Raw genomic sequence first — 19,073 nt, forward strand, 5'->3', positions numbered from 1 at the left:
GAAAGAAAAAGAAGAAAAGAAAAAAAAAGGGGCTGGAGCGATAGCACAGCAGGGAGGGCGTTTGCCTTGCACGCGGCAGACCCGGGTTCGATTCCCAGCATCCCATAAGGGTCCCCTGAGCACCGCCAGGAGTAATTTCTGAGTGCATGAGCCACTTGCTGGCCTCTCCCCGCTCTCTGTCCTCACCCTCCCTCCCCCCCCCCCCCCCCCCCCGTGAGACCCAGGGGACCCTCTCCCTCCACCCCTTCCTTCCTTTCTCTCCCGCAGCCAAGATCCTGGGGAAGGTGGGCGAGAGCCTAAGCCGGATCTGCTGCGTGCGCCCCCCCGTGGAACGCTTCACCTTCGTGGGTAAGACCCCGGCCACCCCCCGCTGCCCCTCGTCCTGCCCCTGCCCCCGGCTGCTGCTCCCAGGCAGAGCTGAGAGAGGACAGAGGTGGCCCAGAAGGTCCCCGCCCTGAGCCACCTGCCCTGGGCTGCCCCCTCCCCCCTCCCCCGCCCTCCCCGCCCACTCCTCGTCCACCCATCTGGGGGACGCCGGCATCATCCTCTGGGTCTTGTTCCTTCCCTCTTTTCTTGCCTTCTCCTGCAGCTTTGCAGTTCTCTCGCTACATTTCCTGCCGATACAGTTACAAAGCGCTCAGGATTGCGGTTCAGTCCTACTTGTAACTGTATCTCGCGATGATTCAATAAAATAAATAATAATAATAACTGCACCTGCTCTTTTTGGCTACTTCCGGGATGTGGGGGGGACCCCCAAGGAGAGAGGGGGGGTCCTTTGGTCCACCGCCCCCACCATCCCCCAAGACCCGGGGACGTTCTTCTGGAGAGTCTCCGAAAGCTCGGAACAGAACAGACAGTTCTGGGTACAAGCCGCGTCTTGAGCTCCCGGGAAGAAAGGGGACGTCCAGCTCCCGGGGCAAGTGGTCACCCAACGTCTGTGCAATCCCACCTCCCCCGGCCCCTCTCCCGTGTTTGGGGTCCGGGACGGAGGTCCCCTAAGGCTCTGGCCTTTCTCTGTCCCCCACAGACGAGAACGCAAACCTGGGGACGGTCATGCGGTACGAGGAGATCGGTGAGTGGGACGGGGACAACGGGGACACTGGACTCTCGGAGCTGTGGCTCTTCCTACGATTGGGGGTCCTCCATGTCCCCCCTCAGAAGCTCCCGCAGGACCCCCCGATGCATGAGAGAGGACGCTGGAGTGACCGGGGTTCCCAGTCAGAGGCTCTGCCTCATTCCAAAGAAATGCACAATGATCCAGGGAGAGGCTCCTTGGGCTGGGGGTGGGGGTGGGGGGCTAGGGCAGGGGGCGGGCGTTGGCCTGGTACACGGCCGACCCGGGTCGATCCCTGGCATCCCATAGGGTCCCCTGAGCACTGCCAGGAGTGATTCCTGAGTGCAGAGCCAGGTGTCAGCTCTGAGTACTGCTGGGTGTAGCAAGGAAGGGAGGGACGGAGGGACGGAGAGAGAGGGAGGGAGGAGGAAAGGAAGGAAGAAAGTTGGGAGGGAAGGAAGTAAGGAGAGAAGGAGGGAAGGAAGGAAGGAAGGAAGGAAGGAAGGAAGGAAGGAAGGAAGGAAGGAAGGAAGGAAGGAAGGAAGGAAGGAAGGGAGGGAGGGAGGGAGGGAGGGAGGGAGGGAGGGAGGGAGGAGGGAAGGAAGTAAAGAAGGAGGGAAGATAGGAAGGAAGGAAGGAAGGAAGGAAGGAAGGAAGGAAGGAAGGAAGGAAGGAAGGAAGGAAGGAAGGAGAGAAGAAAGAGGAAGGAGAGAGGGACAGAGGGAAGGAAGAAAGGGAGGGAGGAAGGACGGAGGGAAGGAAGGAAGGAAGGGACGGAGGGAGGGACAGAGGGAGGGAGGGAGGGAGGAGGAAAGGAAGGAAGAAAGTTGGGAGGGAAGGAAGTAAGGAAAGAAGGAGGGAGGGAAGGAAGGAAGAAAGGAAGGAAGGGAGGGAGGAAGGAAAGAAGGAAGGGAGAAAGGAAGGAAGGAGGGGAGAGAAGAAAGAGGAAGGAGAGAGGGACAGAGGGAAGGAAGGAAGGGAGGGAGGAAGGACGGAGGGAAGGAAGGATGGAGGGAGGGAGGGAGGGAGGGAGAGCTTGCTCCTCCTCCCCACAAAGGCACAGCCCCCAAGGGGCTGTTTTCGGGTTGGCCCCTGCGGGGGGGGGGGGGGAGGCACATGGCCGGGATTCCTGGCTGGGGCGAGTGGCCCCACCGTGAGAGCCGGGGCAGGGTGGACGCACCTGCAGGCCCTGCTGGGGCTGGGGGCTCCATCCTCCCTGCCCGCCCTCCTGCCTTACGCCCACCTCCCCTTAGAGGGTCCCCAGGGAGCAGGGTCCTCCCGCCCGAGCCCTGGGGTGGGAGGCTGGTGGGCCCGGGGCTCCGGGGTGCCGACCCTTGTCCCTCTGCCCCCCAGAGCTGCGGATCCTGCTGCTGTGTGGGAGCGACCTGCTCGAGTCCTTCTGCATCCCCGGGCTCTGGAACGAGGCCGACGTGAGTCCCGGGGGCGGGCAGAGGGGCAGGGTGACGGGCAGGGGGCAGAGGGTCACCTGCAGTTGGGCCTCTGGTCTTAGACCTTGGCCCCCCCAAGCACGCCTCAGCTCTGGACTCCAGCCCCTCAGTTCTGGAATGGTCTGGTTCTAGAATGTTCCATGAGTTCCCTGGTTCTAGAACATTCTGCAAGTCCCTCAGTTCTAAAATGTTCTGGTTCTAGAACATTCTGAGAGTCCCTCGTTTCTGGAGTGTTCTGGCTCTGGAATATTCCGAGAGTCCCTCGGTTCTGGGATGTTCTGGTTCTAGAATGTTCCATGAATCCCTGGTTCTAGAATGTTCTGCAAGTCCCTTGGGTCTGAAATGTTCTGGTTCAAGAACATTTGGAGAGTCCCTAGGTTTTGGAGTGTTCTGGCTCTGGATTGTTCTGAGGGTCCCTCAGTTCTGGAATGTCCTAGTGCTAGAATGTTCTATGAGTCCCTCAGTTCTGGGGTGTTCTGCCAGTGGCACCCCCTTTTCTCCCAGACAGCTGTTCCTGTGCATCTGGGGCCTGAACCTAGGCGAGCTGGCACCCCCAGAGCACGTTGATGGGAACCCAGTGCTGCTGTGTGATGAGCTCAAGTCACTCAACCTCTCTGGGCCTCTCTGTTTGTTTTTTTCCCTCCCCAATTCCAGTTTCATAGGTCTGCCTTCATTCCTGGTAGACACCGTATCTGCATGGAAGGGTGTTTCTCATGAAATAATGGCGGCGCGGCCCGGGAGGCTGCGGGCGCGGGAGCCGAGCCCTGGAGTCACCGCAGCCGCAGAAAAAAAAAATAATGTCCTTCATAAGTTAATATCGTGAACTGGCATATGACAGCTTGGTGTGTCTTGAAATCCATAAAAAAAAAAAAAAAAAAAAAAAAGATTTTCAGGGGCCGGAGAGATACTGCAGCGTGTCAGGTGTTTGTCTTGAATGCAGCCGACCTAGATTCGATCCCCAGCACCCTGTATAGTTCAGGGGGAGTTGTCATCCTGGGGCTGGGATCTCCTGAATAACACACAACACACACACATGCACACACACACGCACACGCGCACGCACACACACACACACACACACACACACACACACACACACACACACACACACACACCCGGCCTGGGACACTCTCTCCTCCGCCAGGGAGAGGTTGGAAACGTTTGACTTGGGAGCCCTCAGCAGAACAATGAAATATTTTCGCCTGCCCCAAGTGTGACTTGCTGCTTTCAAGTGCAGGAGAGTCAATATTGAACCGAAAGATTAAAAGCCTGAAGGGGAAACAGCAGAAGCAGGGGCCGACCCAGGAGGGATGGGGCTTGGGCTTGTCCTAGCCTTGATTTCTCCAGCCAGCCTGCTGACCGCTGACCACTGACCACTGACCACGGGCCAGCTCAGAGCCACCAGCTGTGGGGAAGGTTCCAAAGAATGGAAGGAAGGCTGGTAGGGGGGGAGGGTCTGTGCCCCAGCGGGGTTTCAGGGGAGACGCAAAGGCAAACTTTGTGGGTTCTGATGGATTTTTTTTTTCTTTTTGGGTTCCACCCAGCGATGCTCAGGACTGACTCCTGGCTCTGCACTCAGGGATCACTCCTGGCGGTGCTCGGGGGACCCTATGGGATGCCGGGGATCGAACCTGGGTCGGCCGCGTGCCAGGCCAACGCCCTCCCCTGTGCCATCGCTCGGGCCCCTCTGATGGATTTTTACCAAATGGTGCGGACAGGGCTGGGGGCGGAGCTTGCACCTCCCTTGACTCCGGAATTCTCTGTTTTTTCCCTCAGAAAATGTGTGTGTGTGGGGGGGGTTCATTGGTTTGCAGTTTGTGCCTTGAGACCCTCCCCCTTCTCTGTCCCCCCCCACTTCCTGACCTGATGGGGACTCTGGTCTCAAGAGCCCCTCACCACCCCGCTCCCTCCCGCTGGGGCTTCTGAAAGTGGCTTCTAGAAGGTTCTTTGGAACAAAACCCAAACAGGGCTGGAGACAGGAGTTGTCCCCCAGGGGGCGCCAGAGAGGCACGCAGAGCCCGGCTGGCCTTGCCCAGGGCGAGATGGGACCGGCTAAGGGTGGAGGGTTGGGGGCTGACCATCTGGATGACCCCGGCCGGGCTGACCGGGAGAGTGGACGCCAGGAGAGAATCAACACCGTCTCCCCGCGTCTCAACCCCACGCTCTGGAAAGGGGGTAAAAAAAATTCTCACCCAGCCCCCGGCCGCCTCTGTTAGGGGAAGGGAGGGGATGGGAAGGGGGGCGGGAGGACGCCCAGGAGTAAGCCGTGAACCCCCCCAGTTGTGCTCCAGGGATGAGGGATTCAGCCTTACCCTGAACTAGCTCCCCAGAGCCCGGATTTTAAATGTAGTTCATTCATTCATTCATTCATTCTTTCTTTCTTTCTTCTTGATTGGGTCCCACCCCGTGATGCTCAGGGCTGACTCCTGGCTCTGCACTCAGGAATCACTCCTGGCGGTGCTTGGGGGACCCTAGGGGATTCCGGGGATTGAACCCGGGTCGGCCGCGTGCCAGGCCAGCGCCCTCCCTGCTGTGCTCTCGCTCCAGCCCCTGGCCCTAATTTTTTATGTTCTTGTTTTGGGGTGAAAGCTTGGGGTCCCCGCTAAGGAGATGCTGGGGGGACTTTAGAGTCTGACCTCACCGAGACTCCTTCCGCTACTCCCTCCTTCCCTCTCTCTCTCTCTCCCTCTCCCCCCCCCCCCGCAGATGGAGGTGATTGTCGGGGACTTTGGGATCGTGGTGGTCCCCCGGGACGCCGCTGACACCGACCGCATCATGAACCACTCCTCGATCCTCCGCAAATACAAAGTGAGTGCTCCCTCGGAGAGCCTGGAGTGTTCCGGAACCTTCTCTGGGGGGTGTGGCCGATGGGAGCGCAGCAGTGGCGGGTGACCTTCTCTCTCTCTCTCTCTGCCGTGTCCCCAGAACAACATCATGGTGGTGAAGGACGACATCAACCACCCCATGTCCGTGGTGAGCTCGACGAAGAGCAGGTATGAGGGCGGGCACCCGCCGACCCATCCTTGGGGCGGCCCCGGGGGGACCTCACGTGTGTGGGCCCATCAGCTTGGCTTCCTAGACACCTGTCCCATGTTCTTGGCCGGCCCGAGGGGGCCCAGGTGGTCTGGGAGCCTTCGGGTGGGGGAAAATCGAATTAGGAAGGACGCGGTCAGCGTTTAAAGTGAGAGAGATGTGGACCCGAGAGATACAGCCCAGCAGGGAGGGCGTTGGCCGGGCACGCGGCCGACCCGGGTTCGATCCCCGGCATCCCCTAGGGTCCCCCGAGCACAGCCAGGAGTGCTCCCTGAGTGCAGAGCCAGGAGTCAGCCCTGAGCACCACCAGGGGGGACCCTCCCCCCAATCATAAATAAAATATGACAGTTCCAGGAATTCCGTCACTTGCATGCAGCCCAAACCAGGTACCCATCCCCGCATCCCCACAGATAAACAGCCCCGTGAGCACTGAGCCAGGAGTAGCCCCAGAGCACTGCCAGGGGGCGGGGGGTGGCCCAAACCCTCCCCTCCCCCAAGCAGAAGCAGGAACCGAGAAAACGTAATGCAAAGCTGGAGCGCCTGAGTGGGGGGGTAGGGGCCCCCCCGGGGGCGGGGCCTGGCCTGAGTGTCCGTCTCCCCAGGCTGGCCCTGCAGCACGGGGACGGCCACGTGGTGGACTACCTGGCCCAGCCGGTCATCGACTACATCCTGCAGAGCCAGCTCTACATCAACGCCTCGGGCTAGCGCCGCCTGCTCTCTCGGACTGTGCTCGGCCCCGCCCCCGACCCCGCCCCGCGGGCCCCGGCCGGGGGCAGCTGGGGGAGCGGCCCCCCACGCTCCGGCCTGCCCTCAGCATGCCCTGGGCCGGCCGCCCCCCTCCCGCCTTTCGGTTCCGTCTCTTTTCCTTTGGACCTTCCTCCGGGCCGGGCGTCGCTCCCCAGAGAACCCACATGACGTCCGCGTCGTGGCTCTGTCTGCGCGTGGGTGGGGCCGCGCCAGCCCCGCACTGGCCGGAGGGTGAGGCCTCCACCTCCTCCTCCTCCTCGGCCCCGGAGTCCCCGCACACACACCACACACACCACGGGTCACGGTGTACATGCCGCACACACGCACACGCACACACAATGCACGCACACGCACATAGCTGTGTACACACATGCACACGCATACGCTGCACACCCCCATGTGTACAACTGTGCACATGCACATGTATACACACTCACTGCACACACATGCACACACACATATACACGGCATACACCACATAAACAACAGTGCACACACATATACACACTGCACACCCTCGTGTACATAGTATATGTGTATGTGTACATGTACACAGTATATATATACACATGTACACAGTATATATATACACACAGTATATGTATACGTGGAGCACACACAAACCCCACATGTACACAGTATACACATGCACATGTATACACACTGCACACACACCACAGATACACAGTATACACACGTGTATACATACTGCACACACCACACACCCCACAGATACACAGTATACACGCTGTACACACATCTACACACTGCACACACCACACCCCCCACGGATCACAGTGTCAACACTGCACACACACATGCACGCACATGTATACACATTGCACACATCCACAAATACACAGTATACACACAGCACCCCCCACATATGCACACTGCACACACACACCCTGCATGTACACATTGCACACACACTGCATATACACACTGCACACACCACACATTCATGCACGCATATGCCACGTGAACACACGCTTCACCTACAGACATACCACATTTGCACACCCCGTCCACCCCATACACCTGTAGACACGTCACATATACATACTGTACCTACTACAAGCACCCCACATATACATAGCTGTACATACATGGCACTGTGTATACCACATGCACACACTGTACACATATGCCACTTACATACTCTGTACCTATCAGACTGGCACATATACACACACAGTACACACAACATACTGTACCAATGCACATATATGTGCACACATAAGCCTCACTCAGCACACACTCACACACTCACACACGCACCCACCCACGGGGCCAGGCGGAGGTGAGGGGTCCGCAGTGAGACCCAGATCCAACCGCGGGCTGGTGAGGGGGCTCTGAAGGGTCGGGCGCCCCCCGGCCCCCGGAGCTGAGGCCCCGCCTGGCCCTGGGCCAGCTCCGCAGGGCCTCGGGGGTCCCCGGAAGACTGAGGCGCCCTTGCCCGCATTCCTGCCACTGCGAACACGACCACGCAGTCCTCGCTGAAATAAAACATGCCAGGAATGTGTGTGCCCTGGAGTCGTGCCGGCTGAGTGATTTACGGCCCGGAGAGAGCCCAGCTCACCGCGGGGAGAGGGTGCGGCTGGCCCGGCCCGCCGGACCTCCCTCGCGCGGCCGACACCCCCACACTCTGCTTTCGGGGTGTTGGCCGGGAAGGGCTGGGATGTGATTCAAAAACCTGCTTCCCACCCACCAACCCACCCCCCTCGGGTCCCCACACCCCCAGTTCCCTGGCCGGGACTTGAGGCCGCCCCCACCTGCTTACAAAATCGTGATTGTTCTTCCAACACACACTGGGGGGGCTCGAAGGCCCCCCCGGGATGGAGAGATCTACCCCAGTGGAAGCTTCGAGAGGACCCCGCCATAGGTGGGCAAGGTCTGGTTTGCTCTAGAAGGTTCCAAACCTGGATTCAGCCCCAAGTAGGGCAGAATGTGTGTGTGGGGGGTGGGGGGCTCCTGTTGGGGGGGGACCCACGGGGGGAGGAAAGCGTGAGGTCCCAACGCACAGAATCCAGAACCAGCCTGGAAAGTGGGGTTCAGGCCACGTCCTGCAGATGACGCTCCACACCCTAGCGGGTGACGGGTGTGTGTGCCTTTGTGTGTGTGTGTGTGTGTGTGTGTGTGTGTGTGTGTGTGGAGGGGGCCCGGGGTCCCCCACCAACACAGGAGAGCAAAACCCGGACCCCCGAGTCCGCACCCCACCTGCTCCCCCTCATTCTGACCAGGTGAATATCTGGTTATGGTGGGGGGGTCACACCCTTTCAAGGTCACAGTGCAAGGGGTGCGGGGAGGTGTGGCTGTGAATTGGGTGCGTGCAGGCGGGTCCCCCAGTTCCCAGAAACGTGTGAAAGCAGCAGCTTGTCCTTGGCAGGCTAGAGGCCCGGGATTGACTCCCCCCGGCCCCCACAGCATCTCATGACCCCCCCCATTAAAAAAAGAAAACTCAGGCACAGCGGGGAGGGCATTGGCCTGTCACGCGGCCGACCCGGGTTCAATCCCCGGCATCCCCTAGGGTCCCCCGAGCACCGCCAGGAGTGATTCCTGAGCACAGAGCCAGGAGTCAGCCCTGAGCATTGCCGGGTGGGACCCAGAAAGCAAAAAACAAAAAACACAAAAACTCACATGTGGCCCGGAGCCCAAACAACAAACCCAGCTTGCTGCAATCACTGGCAGAGAACAGAGCTCTGGGGTGTGGATTAGCCCGGCCCTTCCCCACCCTTCCCCGGGGACCCCGTCCACCCTCGCCCTCGAGAAGGTCAGTGATGCAGAGTCCAGCCCTGCGCCAAACTTCTCCTCCGAGCTCCGCCCCTCCCTGCAAAGGTCACCCCTGATGGACTCGTCTCTGGGGCTCTGAGACGTGGGCCGGAGCGTTAGCACAGCGGGGAGGGCCGTTGGCCTGGCATGCAGCCGACCCGGGTTCGATCCCCGGCATCCCCTAGGCTCCCCCGAGCACCGCCCGGAGTGATTCCTGAGTGCAGAGCCGGGAGTCAGCCCTGAGCATCGCCGGGTGGGACCCCCCCCAAAAAAAAAGCTAAATAAGTAAATTGATTAAGTAAAAATTTTAAAAGTCCCTCTGAAGGCGGCCGAAAGGATGGGGTTGGGGTGGGGGGAGGAAATCTGACTGTTCCGGAAATGGCCCCCTTGGATGGGGGTGTTGCATCAGCGTGGGGATCCTACCTGTCACTCACATTGTCTTCATAGCCCTAGAAAGGACTTAGCAGGGGGGAACGTATCACCGAGGGACCTGACACGCAGGCTTAGAGCTTCGAAAGTGAGGAACGTCCTTCCTGGTTCAGCTGAACCAATCCCCCGCCCCCCTACTCCCCACCCCCTGCCTGGCGTTCTCGGGCTCTGCAGAAAGACGGGCACGACTCTCTACCCTCAGAAGTCAGAACTGCGCTGCCAGCACCGTCCCAGGTGGGGCCGGGCCGGGAGAACCAACTTCTCAGCCGATGGCTCTTCCCCAAACACACCTGCCAGGCCGGAGAGGAACAGGCCTTGTGTGTGTCCCGGGCAGAGAGCAACCGGGATCGACCAGGAAGATGGACCAAGAGGGCGGGATGCAGGAGTCCGGCTCTGAGCCCTGAGCACTGCCGGGAGTCAGCCCTGAGCACAAAACCCGGAGTCTTCCCTGAGCACAAAACGCGGAGTCTTCCCTGAGCACAAAACCCGGAGTCAGCCCTGAGCACTGTTGGGTGTGTGGGTTCCCCCAGATTCAGAGAATAAGTTGTCAGAGGACCCATGGTTTCAAGGCCACGGCAAGACGGTTGACCCAGGAAGCGGATGGACAGACCCAGGGTGACGCAAGTGAATTAATTGGCCACCTGACGAGCGACTAACCCGTATTCACACTAGCAGATTCCGGAGCTGTGGGTCAGGGCCGGTGGATGTCCCTCCCTTAGCTGCCCGCAGCTCCGAGCTTCTCAGACGGGGCCAGTTGGGGTATTTGGCTGTTTCCCGGGAGTTCACTGCATCACGGTCACTGTTGTCACGTTGCTCATCGATTGGCTCGAGTGGGCGCCAGTCACGTCTCCACGGTGAGACTTGTTGTGACTGTGTTTGGCATCTCGAATACGCCACGGGGAGCTTGCCAGGCTCTGCCGTGCGGGCGGGATCCTCTCGGTAGCTTGCCGGGCTCTCCGAGAGGGGTGGAGGAATCGAACCCGGGTCGGCCGTGTGCAAGGCAAACGCCCTCCCCGCTGTGCTATCGCTCTAGCCCGGAGTTAGGAAGGGGTTAATGCTTCCTTAGTCCTCTAAGGTCCAGCACCCGCCCGAGGCGGTATCCAACTGGCCAGAGAGGGAGGCCTGAGTAGGATCTGTTTGTGCAAATCGCTTTTTAAGTCCCCATCCTAGGTCACTTGGAAGATTTGCCTCTGAGAAGCAGCTGGTTCCCTGTCAGGGAATCATTAAAAAGAACAAAACAAAACAAAAAACCCAAAAAAATCATTGCCACCATGCAAGGCTTGGGCCAGCCCGAGTTTGTCATGTGAATGGTTTGTTTTCACGGCAAAATGTTCCAATTATGTCAATAAACAGAACTATGCGATGAGCTTCTGGTCTTCCTGTCTGCGGCTGGCATGTGGAATCTTCTCCTGGGGGCCAAGAATGATGGATTTTTTTTCTAGGTTTTTTTTGTTGTTGTTGTTTGTTGTTCTGTTTTCTTGGTTTAGGGGCCACACCCAGCAGTGAGTGCTCAAGGCTGACTCCTGGCGGGGTCTCTCTGAGATCATATGGGGTGCCAGGGGCACGGAACCCCTGTCTAGAGCTCTAACCACTGACCCACCCAGCCCCTCCCGTGCCTGGTCAAACTTGACCCAGGAGAGAAGAAATCTCCTAAGAGGGCAATACTTGGGGGCTGGAGCGATAGCACAGCAGGGAGGGAGTTGGCCTGGCACGTGGCCGACCCGGGTTCGATCCCCGGCATCCCATAGGGTCCCCCGAGCACCACCAGGAGTGATTCCTGAGTGCAGAGCCGGGAGTCAGCCCTGAGCATCGCCAGGTGGACCCCAAAAAAGCAAAAACAAAAAAAAATCTTCTCTTCATTCCGTTCCCCTCATAGCCTTCACCATGATTACTTCATTTCAGACGGGGGCAAGTTTTATTCTATTTTTGCTGATTTTCTGGTTTGGGGGGTCAGGCCTGGCTGTGCGGAGGGGTCACTCCTGACGGAGTTTCAGAGACCAGCTATGGTGTTAGGTAGGGAGTGGTCCCAGGCCTGCGGATATGACGCTAAGTGTCTTTACCCCTATTTTATTTTTTAAAAATTTTTATTTAGGGGCTGGAGCAATAGCACAGCGGGTAGGGCGTTTGCCTTGCACACAGCCGACCCGGGTTCGATTCCCAGCATCCCATATGGTCCCCTGAGCACCGCCAGGAGTAATTCCTGAGTTCATGAGCCAGGAGTAACCCCTGTGCATCGCCGGGTGTGACCCAAAAAAATTATTTATTTATTTTATTTTATTTTATTTATTGGTTTTTGGGTCACACCCGGCGATCCACAAGGTTGACTCCTGGCTCTGGGAATTGAACCCGGGTTGGCCGCGTGCAAGGTCAACACCCTCCTCCTGTGCTATCGCTCCGGTCCCCTGGGTTTAATCCTAGCATCCCATATAGTCCCCTGAGCACTGCCCGCTAGGAGTGATTCCTGAGTGCAGAGCCAGGAGCACTGCTGGGTGTGTACCCCTTCTCAAAAAAAAAAATTAAAATTTTGGGCCAGGGGCCGGAGCGATAGCACAGCGGGTAGGGCGTTTGCCTTGCACGCGGCTGACCCAGGTTCGATCCCCGGCATCCCATATGGTCCCCCAAGCACCGCCAGGAGTAATTCCTGAGTGCAAAGCCAGGAGTAACCCCTGAGCATCGCTGGGTGTGACCCAAAAAGCAAAAAAAAATAAAAAAATAAAATCTTGGGCCAGAGAGATGTACAGGGGTCACACGGAGTGTTGGCCTTGCAGTGCGGCTGGCACAACCTCGGCACCAAATACTGTCATTCCGCTAATCCCAGCCCCCACCCCCCAAAAAATATAAAGCCTTGATTTAAGTTCTGAGAGATCTCCAGGCACAAACAGTCACTCACAGCATTCGTTCTGTGAGCCAAAAAGGATTCATCTGTTCGTTGTTCCTGTGGTGACTCAATTTTAATTTCCATTTCAGCCGTGATACGGTGCAGGGTTAGGCCTGGTGACAGTCACTAGCTAAACCCAGGCAGGAAGGGGAGAGAGAAATTCCCTGTCAGCCTATTTAAGGCATTCTTACCTTTTTTTTTTGGTTGTTTGGGGGCCACACCCAGTGATGCTCAGGGCTGACTCCTGGCTCTGTGCTCAGGGATCACTCCTGGCGGTGCTCCGGGGACCCTATGGGATGGCAGGGACCGAACCGGGATTGGCCACATGCCAGGCAAATATCTTAAAGCCCAGGGGCTGAAAAACAGCACAGCGGGGAGGGCTTGGCCTTGCACACGGCCGACCCGGGTTTGATTTCCGGCATCCCCTAGGGTCCCCCGAGCACCGCCAGGAGAGATTCCCGAGTGCAGAGCCAGGAGTCAGCCCTGAGCATCGCCGGGTGGGAACCCACGCCCCCTCCCCCCAAAGAAAAAAAATCTTAAAGCCTGGACTATCTCCTGGCAACCCTAATTAGTTTTATGGTCATAGTTTGTGTGTGTGTGTGTGTGTGTGTGTGTGCAAAAAAAAAAAAAAAAAAGAAAAATTTTTTTGCCTTTAAGAATCTCTTCTTTCAAAAGGGCTGTTTGTAATTGTGGAGCCACCTGGTTTTTTGTAGACCCACGTAGCTCAGTGACACATGCTACAATGATGCGTGACGTCTCTCCTAAATTGATTGTATTTACGCAGGTTATTTTGGATCCAAAGCCAAACACTTCCCCTCTCACCCCTCTTCCTGAGCGCTTGTTTAAAACCAGGTATAAACACTGCTTTCACGCCCGATCTTAGACTAACGTGAGTCATCAACGAAATCAGAACATGCAGACACGTTTTCTTTTTCTTCTTCTTCTTCTTCTTCTTCTTCTTCTTCTTCTTCTTCTTCTTCTTCTTCTTCTTCTTCTTCTTCTTCTTCTTCTTCTTCTTCTTCTTCTTCTTCTTCTTCTTCTTCTTCTTCTTCTTCTTCTTCTTCTTCTTCTTCTTCTTCTTCTTCTTCTTCTTCCTCCTCCTCCTCCTCCTCCTCCTCCTCCTCCTCCTCCTCCTCCTCCTCCTCCTCCTCCTCCTCCTCCTCCTCCTCCTCCTCCTCCTCCTCCTCCTCCTCCTCCTCCTCCTCCTCCTCCTCCTCCTCCTCCTCCTCCTCCTCCTCCTCCTCCTCCTCCTCCTCCTCCTCCTCCTCCTCCTCCTCCTCCTCCTCCTCCTCCTCCTCCTCTTCCTCCTCCTCCTCCTCCTTCTTCTTCTTCTTCTTTTTTAAGGGGGGGTTGGGGAGTTGGGGGTTGGGTTTACTCCTGGCTCAGCAATCACTCCTGGTGGGCTCAGGGGAACATGTGGGACATCAGGAATTAAACCCAGTTTGCCACATTCAAGCCTGATGCACTATTATTGCTTAGTCTCTTTTCTTTTCTTTTTTTTTTTTCTTTTTGGGTCACACCTGGCTTTGCACAGGGGTTACTCCTGGCTCTGCACTCAGGAATTATCCCTGGCGGTGCTCAGGGGACCCTATGGGATGCTGGGAATCGAACCCGGTTCGGCCGTGTGCAAGACAAACGCCCTCCCCACTGTGCTATCGCTCCAGCCCCTAGTCTCTTTTCTTGTGTCCCCTAAGTAAACAATTTCCTAGCGAACATCTGCGTGGCTGATGGTATTAAAAATTCTATCTATACTTTTTGGTGGGCTGGAGAAATAGCACAGCGGGGAGGGCATTGGCCTGGCACGCGGCCGACCTGGGTTCGATCCCCGGCATCCCATAGGGTCCCCCGAGCACCGCCAGGAGTGATTCCTGAGTGCAGAGCCGGGAGTCAGCCCTGAGCATCGCCGGGTGTGGCCCCCTGCCACAGAATGCCTATGTATATTTTTCTTTTTTTCTCTTTTTATTTTTCTACGGCCGACAGAGCTTTCCAGCTGTGCTTTCCAGGTGGAAAAAAGTGGATCCCAGCCCGAGTCCCAAGTTATTCCCACAGCTGTGCCAAACCCCAAAAAGAACACGATAAATATTCCGTCGTCCTTGAGGCGTTCCAAACAGTGGCCATCCCCCACCTCTCCCAGCCTCCCCAGGGGACCATAAAAATCACCCGCATCCTTCAGCGGCTGCAACATCGGCCTTGTGGTTTGAAGGAAGGGCAGTTTCATTTTCCTTTCTTTTTTTTTTTTTTCTTTTTTGGGTCCCACTCGGCGATGCTCAGGGCTGACTCCCGGCTCTGCCTGCACTCAGGAATCACTCCTGGTGGTGCTCGGAGGACCCTAGGGGATGCCGGGGATCGAACCTGGGTCGGCTGCGTGCCAGGCCAACGCCCTCCCCTCTCGACTAAACATGGCGAGAGATAAACTCTTTCTGTTTGGTTTTGCGGCCACCCCCGGGGATGCTCAGGGCTCACTCCGGATTCTGACCACTCCTGGGGTCAGAACCCAGGATCGAACCCGGGTCTCGGCCGCTGTATTCTCTCTCCAGCCTGGGATACCACACGTTAATGAAATAACCAAATTCGTACCCATGTTTTCCTGGGCGGTTGGTGGAGGGTGAAACTGAGGTTGCCCAGGCAGGCTGGGGTCAAGACTCCCCCGGAAGGTTAAAGCCAAGCCGTCAGGGTGGGGAGGGTGGGGTGGTCTCTGAGGACAGGATCAGAGCCCCCCTCCCCAAATGCTTCCCTCTCCTCATGGCCACGGTCAAGAAGCACGACGATGTTAGCCTTCGTAATCGACATTTATTTTTATTTTATACCAGGTGTTGGGACTGGAGCGATAGCACAGTGGGGAGGGCGTCGGCCTTGCACGCGGCCAACCTGGGTTCGATTCCTCAGCCCCTCTCAGAGAGCCCGGCAAGCTACCGAGAGGATCCCGTCCACACGGCAGAGCCTGGCAAGCTCCCCGTGGCGTATTCGAGATGCCAAACACAGTCACAACAAGTCTCACCATGGAGACGTGACTGGCGCCCGCTCGAGCCGATTGATGAACTGACAGTGGGACGGTGCTACCAGATGTTAAAAGCCAAACATATTCACGATCTCCCCATTGAACTGCCAAAGTCTCATGGCCGGGAAAGGTGGGGCCGGAGAGAGAGAGCGTGGGTCCAACAGTGCTCTGGCTGGAGAGATCCCCAGCATCCCAGTCGAGCCCCGCTAGGAGTGAGCACTGAGCGCAGAGCCAGCCCTGAGTCCTCTGCCCTTTCTCGCCACCGCTTTGGGGTGCCCACCTTAGGCTCAGAGATCAATAAATTAGAACCTGTTTCGGCCCCCAAAGAAGGATTGCTCTTTATTTAGAAAGACATGGGGGAGTGGATCCCCGGCATCCCACAGGGTCCCCTGCCAGGAGTGATGTCTGAGCACTGCTGGGTGTGAGTCCCTCCAAAGAACAATAACAAAAAAAGTGGAAACTGAGGGGGTGGGTTCTTGGCTCAGCTGCCGGCACTTCTGGATTTTTTCCAGAAATTTCTGTTTTTTTTTTCAGAACTTTCTGGGGTTTTCCAGAAATTTCTAGGGTTTTCCAGCAATTTCCGCCGGAGCTCGCATGCCCTGACCACTGGCAGAGCAGGGAGGGCTGACAGCTGGATGGAGGCACAAACCGGGGTCAGCTGGGTGTGGCCGAAACCCAAAGTGCACCCTGGGAGGTGTGGGGGTGCGGAGGGGGTGCGTGCAACATTCCTGGGAAAGAGGGACCAAGGGCCGGGGGTGGGGAAGACATCCTGAGCTGGGAAGCATTAAACTATGCCGCTATTCCTTCCTTTCCCTATTCTGACTTTTTTTTTTTAGGGGGGAAGGTCACTCTGGCGATGCTCAGGGCTGACTCCCTGGCTCAGTGCTCAGGGATCACTCCTGGCGGTGCTCGGGGGACCCTAGGGGATGCTGGGGATCGAACCCGGGTCGGCCGAGTGCCAGGCCAACGCCCTCCCCGCTGTGCTATGGCTCTGGCCCCCAGCTTCTCACCTAAGACGCTGGCACGGTTTCCTGGGCATGAGGCCAGAAGGCCCCGCAGGGCACCAGCCTCACACCCGCCCCCTCACCCACCCCTCACTGCCCGTGCCTGCCAGCTGGGGGACGGGGCGGGGGCTGGCCAGCTGGGCAGACAGAGGGCAGCGGGCCGGAGACGCCTGAGTTGGTTTTTCTCCCTCGCCCGAGACGCCCGGCTCTGACTTAAGGGAGAACTCGGCACCTGGACCGAGTTTCAAAACTAAAAATAAATAGAATCGCCATTATTCTCCCAGGACTCGGGGGCTCACTTAGCACCAAGTAGCCGTACTTCTGGACCCCGCTCCTTTCCTTTTTTTTCCCTTTTATTACTATTATTATTATTATTATTAATTTTTGAGGGGAAGGCGGGGGTGGTGGGGGTGGAACCACAGGGCTGACTCCTGGCTCTGAGCTCAGAGATCACTCCTAGTGGGGCTCAGGGGAACCCCCCCTGGAGTGGGGGCGGCGGCTTGGCCACGTGTCAGGCATGTGCACTAACCATTGGGCCATCTTTGTGGCCCCCCCATGCATTGACGGACTTCCTGGAAGCGCAAATGCCCGAGCAGTGAGTCCGTCAATCCCGTGAGCCCTCGAGGGACCTGGTCAGCCCTCCCCGGGCCCCCCACCCAGAGGGCTGCTTGCTTCCCAGCCGGGGAAGACTCTGAGGTGTCTCCGGCGAGCAGCCGGCCCTCGCTGCCTCAGTGCTGCTCCAGCGCCTGCGTGTTGTAGCAGCCGGGGGGCAGGTGGTCCCGGATGTGCTCCAGGTTGCGGACGTCGGCAAGCACGGTGTCGATGCTGTGCTCCAGCGAGCTCAGCCGCCCGCTCTGCCGCCGGGCCCGCTCCTCCAGCTCCGCCATCAGCGGCCGCAGCTGGGTCTGGACCTGCGCCTTGGCCCGGGACAGCTTCAGCTCCAGCTGGACCAGGCGCTCCTCGTCCACGCCGCCGGGCTGGTCTGGGGGGCGGGGGAGGAGAAGGGGCTGAACATGGCGGCGTGTTGTGGGGGGTTGACGTTCTGAGTCCCCCCGACCCACAGAGAACTCGGGGCAAGCCCCAGAGCCGGAGTCGATGTGTTTTGCCTGTTTGGGGGCCACATCCGGCGATGCTCAGGGCTGACTCCTGGCTCTGTGCTCAGGGATCACTCCTGGTGGTGCTTGGGGGACCCTAGGGGATGCCGGAGATCGAACCTGGGTCGGTCGCGTGCCAGGCCAACGCCCTCCCCGCTGTGCTATCACTCCAGCCCCTCCTTTCGATCTTTTTTGTTTCTTTTTGGGTCCCACCCGGCTCTGCACTCAGGAATCACTTCCGGCAGTGCTCGGGGGACCCTATGGGATGCTGGGAATCGAACCCAGGTCGGCCGCATGCCAGGCCAACGCCCTCCCTGCTGTGCCCCTTTTTTTTTTTTGGCTTTTTGGGTCCCACCTGGCGATGCTCAGGGCTGACTCCCGGCTCTGCACTCAGGAATCACTCCTGGCGGTGCTCGGTGGACCCTATGGGATGCTGGGGATCGAACCCGGGTCAGCTGTGTGCCAGGCCAATGCCCTCCCCACCGTCCTCTCTGGTAACTGGCTCTACTGCACGGCCACTCACTGGCCTGGGGCTCAGGGTGCACTGACGGCTCTGCTCTGCCTTCTGGGGCCTGACCCGGCCGTCAGGAAGTGATGTAAGCATTCGCCTTGGCCCCTGCCCGCGGCCTAGCTGTGTGCTGACTCCCGTCAAAGATGGCGGCTGAGTCCGTGCCGGTTACGTCTTAGCGACAGAGACGGGACCCCGGGGCCCGGAGGGCTGGAGCTGGTGGCTCGCAGAAGGCGAGTTTTGGTTTGGCCAAGAATGAATCCGGAGGGGCCGGAGTCCTAGCACGGCGGGGAGGGCGTTCACCTGGCAGGGTTCCAATCCGGGTTCAATCCCCGGCCTCCCAGAGGCCCGAGCACCACCAGGAAGTGACTCCTGAGTGCAGAGCCGGGATGCCACTGCCTAGAACACTGACCAGGGCTGAAACAGGAGGCGGCAGCCAGCACCTTCTCCCACGGCCCTAAAGGCACCCACTCTTCGACCTCCGAACTTCCACCCCCAAGGGGGGCACGGGGAATGTCGCGTCCCCGACACGGCCGCAGAAGCCAGCGTCCAACAACATTTCAACCCATTTTAGAGATGGTAAAAGCGAGGCCAGAGAATACCCAGAAGCCCCAGGCACCTGGGCCCTGCAGGAAGGTTCTAGAAAGATAGTCTCGGACTGGGGGTGGGCAGGGGGGAGAGGAGGGGGAGTCCCATCTGCCCAAGGGGGGTCCAGAAAGTTGTACCTATCAGCTGTAGGATACTGTCCAGTGCGTCCAGCGTGTCCTGGACGGCGGCACCGGCGCTTCTGGCCCTTGTCTCCGCCCTTTGGGCCTCGTTCATCACCTGAGGGAGAGAGACGCGTGAGCCCCCACTCCGAGCCCCCCCATCATGCGCGCCCCCCCCCCGGAGGGACGAGGAGACTCACCCTCTGCACGGTGTCCGCCCCCGCATCCAGCGCCTGCCCCCGGCCGTCCAGGACGCCTTCCGCGTCCCTCAGCTCCCCCCGCAGCGTGGCCAGCCCCTTCTCGAATGCCAGGGCGCCATCCGCTGTCACGTTGGCCTTCGAGTTCAGGCTCCCCATTTCCTGGGGGGGGCGGACAAGGAGAGGGGGTGAGGTGGGTGGGGC

General features: G+C 58.5%; 2 protein-coding genes across 2 annotated transcripts in view; one reads left to right on the forward strand and one right to left on the reverse strand.

Moving 5' to 3' along the window:
- Nucleotides 1-146: 146 nt before the first annotated feature.
- NMNAT2 (nicotinamide nucleotide adenylyltransferase 2) lies at nucleotides 147-7,818 on the forward strand. The gene is made up of 6 exons (XM_055121229.1): nucleotides 147-348; nucleotides 1,028-1,072; nucleotides 2,408-2,484; nucleotides 5,209-5,310; nucleotides 5,428-5,495; nucleotides 6,138-7,818. Exons 1-6 carry the CDS (start codon nucleotides 147-149, stop codon nucleotides 6,238-6,240), a joined length of 597 nt encoding a protein of 198 aa, XP_054977204.1. The 3' UTR covers nucleotides 6,241-7,818.
- A 7,332-nt stretch (nucleotides 7,819-15,150) lies between these two features.
- The window catches only part of LAMC2 (laminin subunit gamma 2), a 30,041-nt gene continuing 26,118 nt past the window's right edge, over nucleotides 15,151-19,073 (reverse strand). Inside the window, exons 21-23 of the mRNA XM_055121421.1 lie at nucleotides 18,873-19,031; nucleotides 18,691-18,790; nucleotides 15,151-17,345 (exon numbers count right to left, since the gene is read on the reverse strand). Coding sequence (XP_054977396.1) covers nucleotides 17,092-17,345; nucleotides 18,691-18,790; nucleotides 18,873-19,031 — 513 coding nt within the window. The 3' untranslated portion in view covers nucleotides 15,151-17,091. The remainder of the gene's footprint in view (nucleotides 17,346-18,690; nucleotides 18,791-18,872; nucleotides 19,032-19,073) is intronic.

This window comes from Sorex araneus, chromosome X (assembly GCF_027595985.1).
Source record: "Sorex araneus isolate mSorAra2 chromosome X, mSorAra2.pri, whole genome shotgun sequence".
Taxonomy (NCBI): Eukaryota; Metazoa; Chordata; class Mammalia; order Eulipotyphla; family Soricidae; genus Sorex; species Sorex araneus.

Bases quoted from the DNA above. Each gene is read 5' to 3' on its own strand.
- NMNAT2 (XM_055121229.1), top strand. From the start codon at position 147: ATGAGCCACTTGCTGGCCTCTCCCCGCTCTCTGTCCTCACCCTCCCTC. The intron at 349-1,027 runs GTAAGACCCCGG...TGTCCCCCACAG, and splicing joins GGAACGCTTCACCTTCGTGG to ACGAGAACGCAAACCTGGGG. The intron at 5,496-6,137 runs GTATGAGGGCGG...CCGTCTCCCCAG, and splicing joins GTGAGCTCGACGAAGAGCAG to GCTGGCCCTGCAGCACGGGG.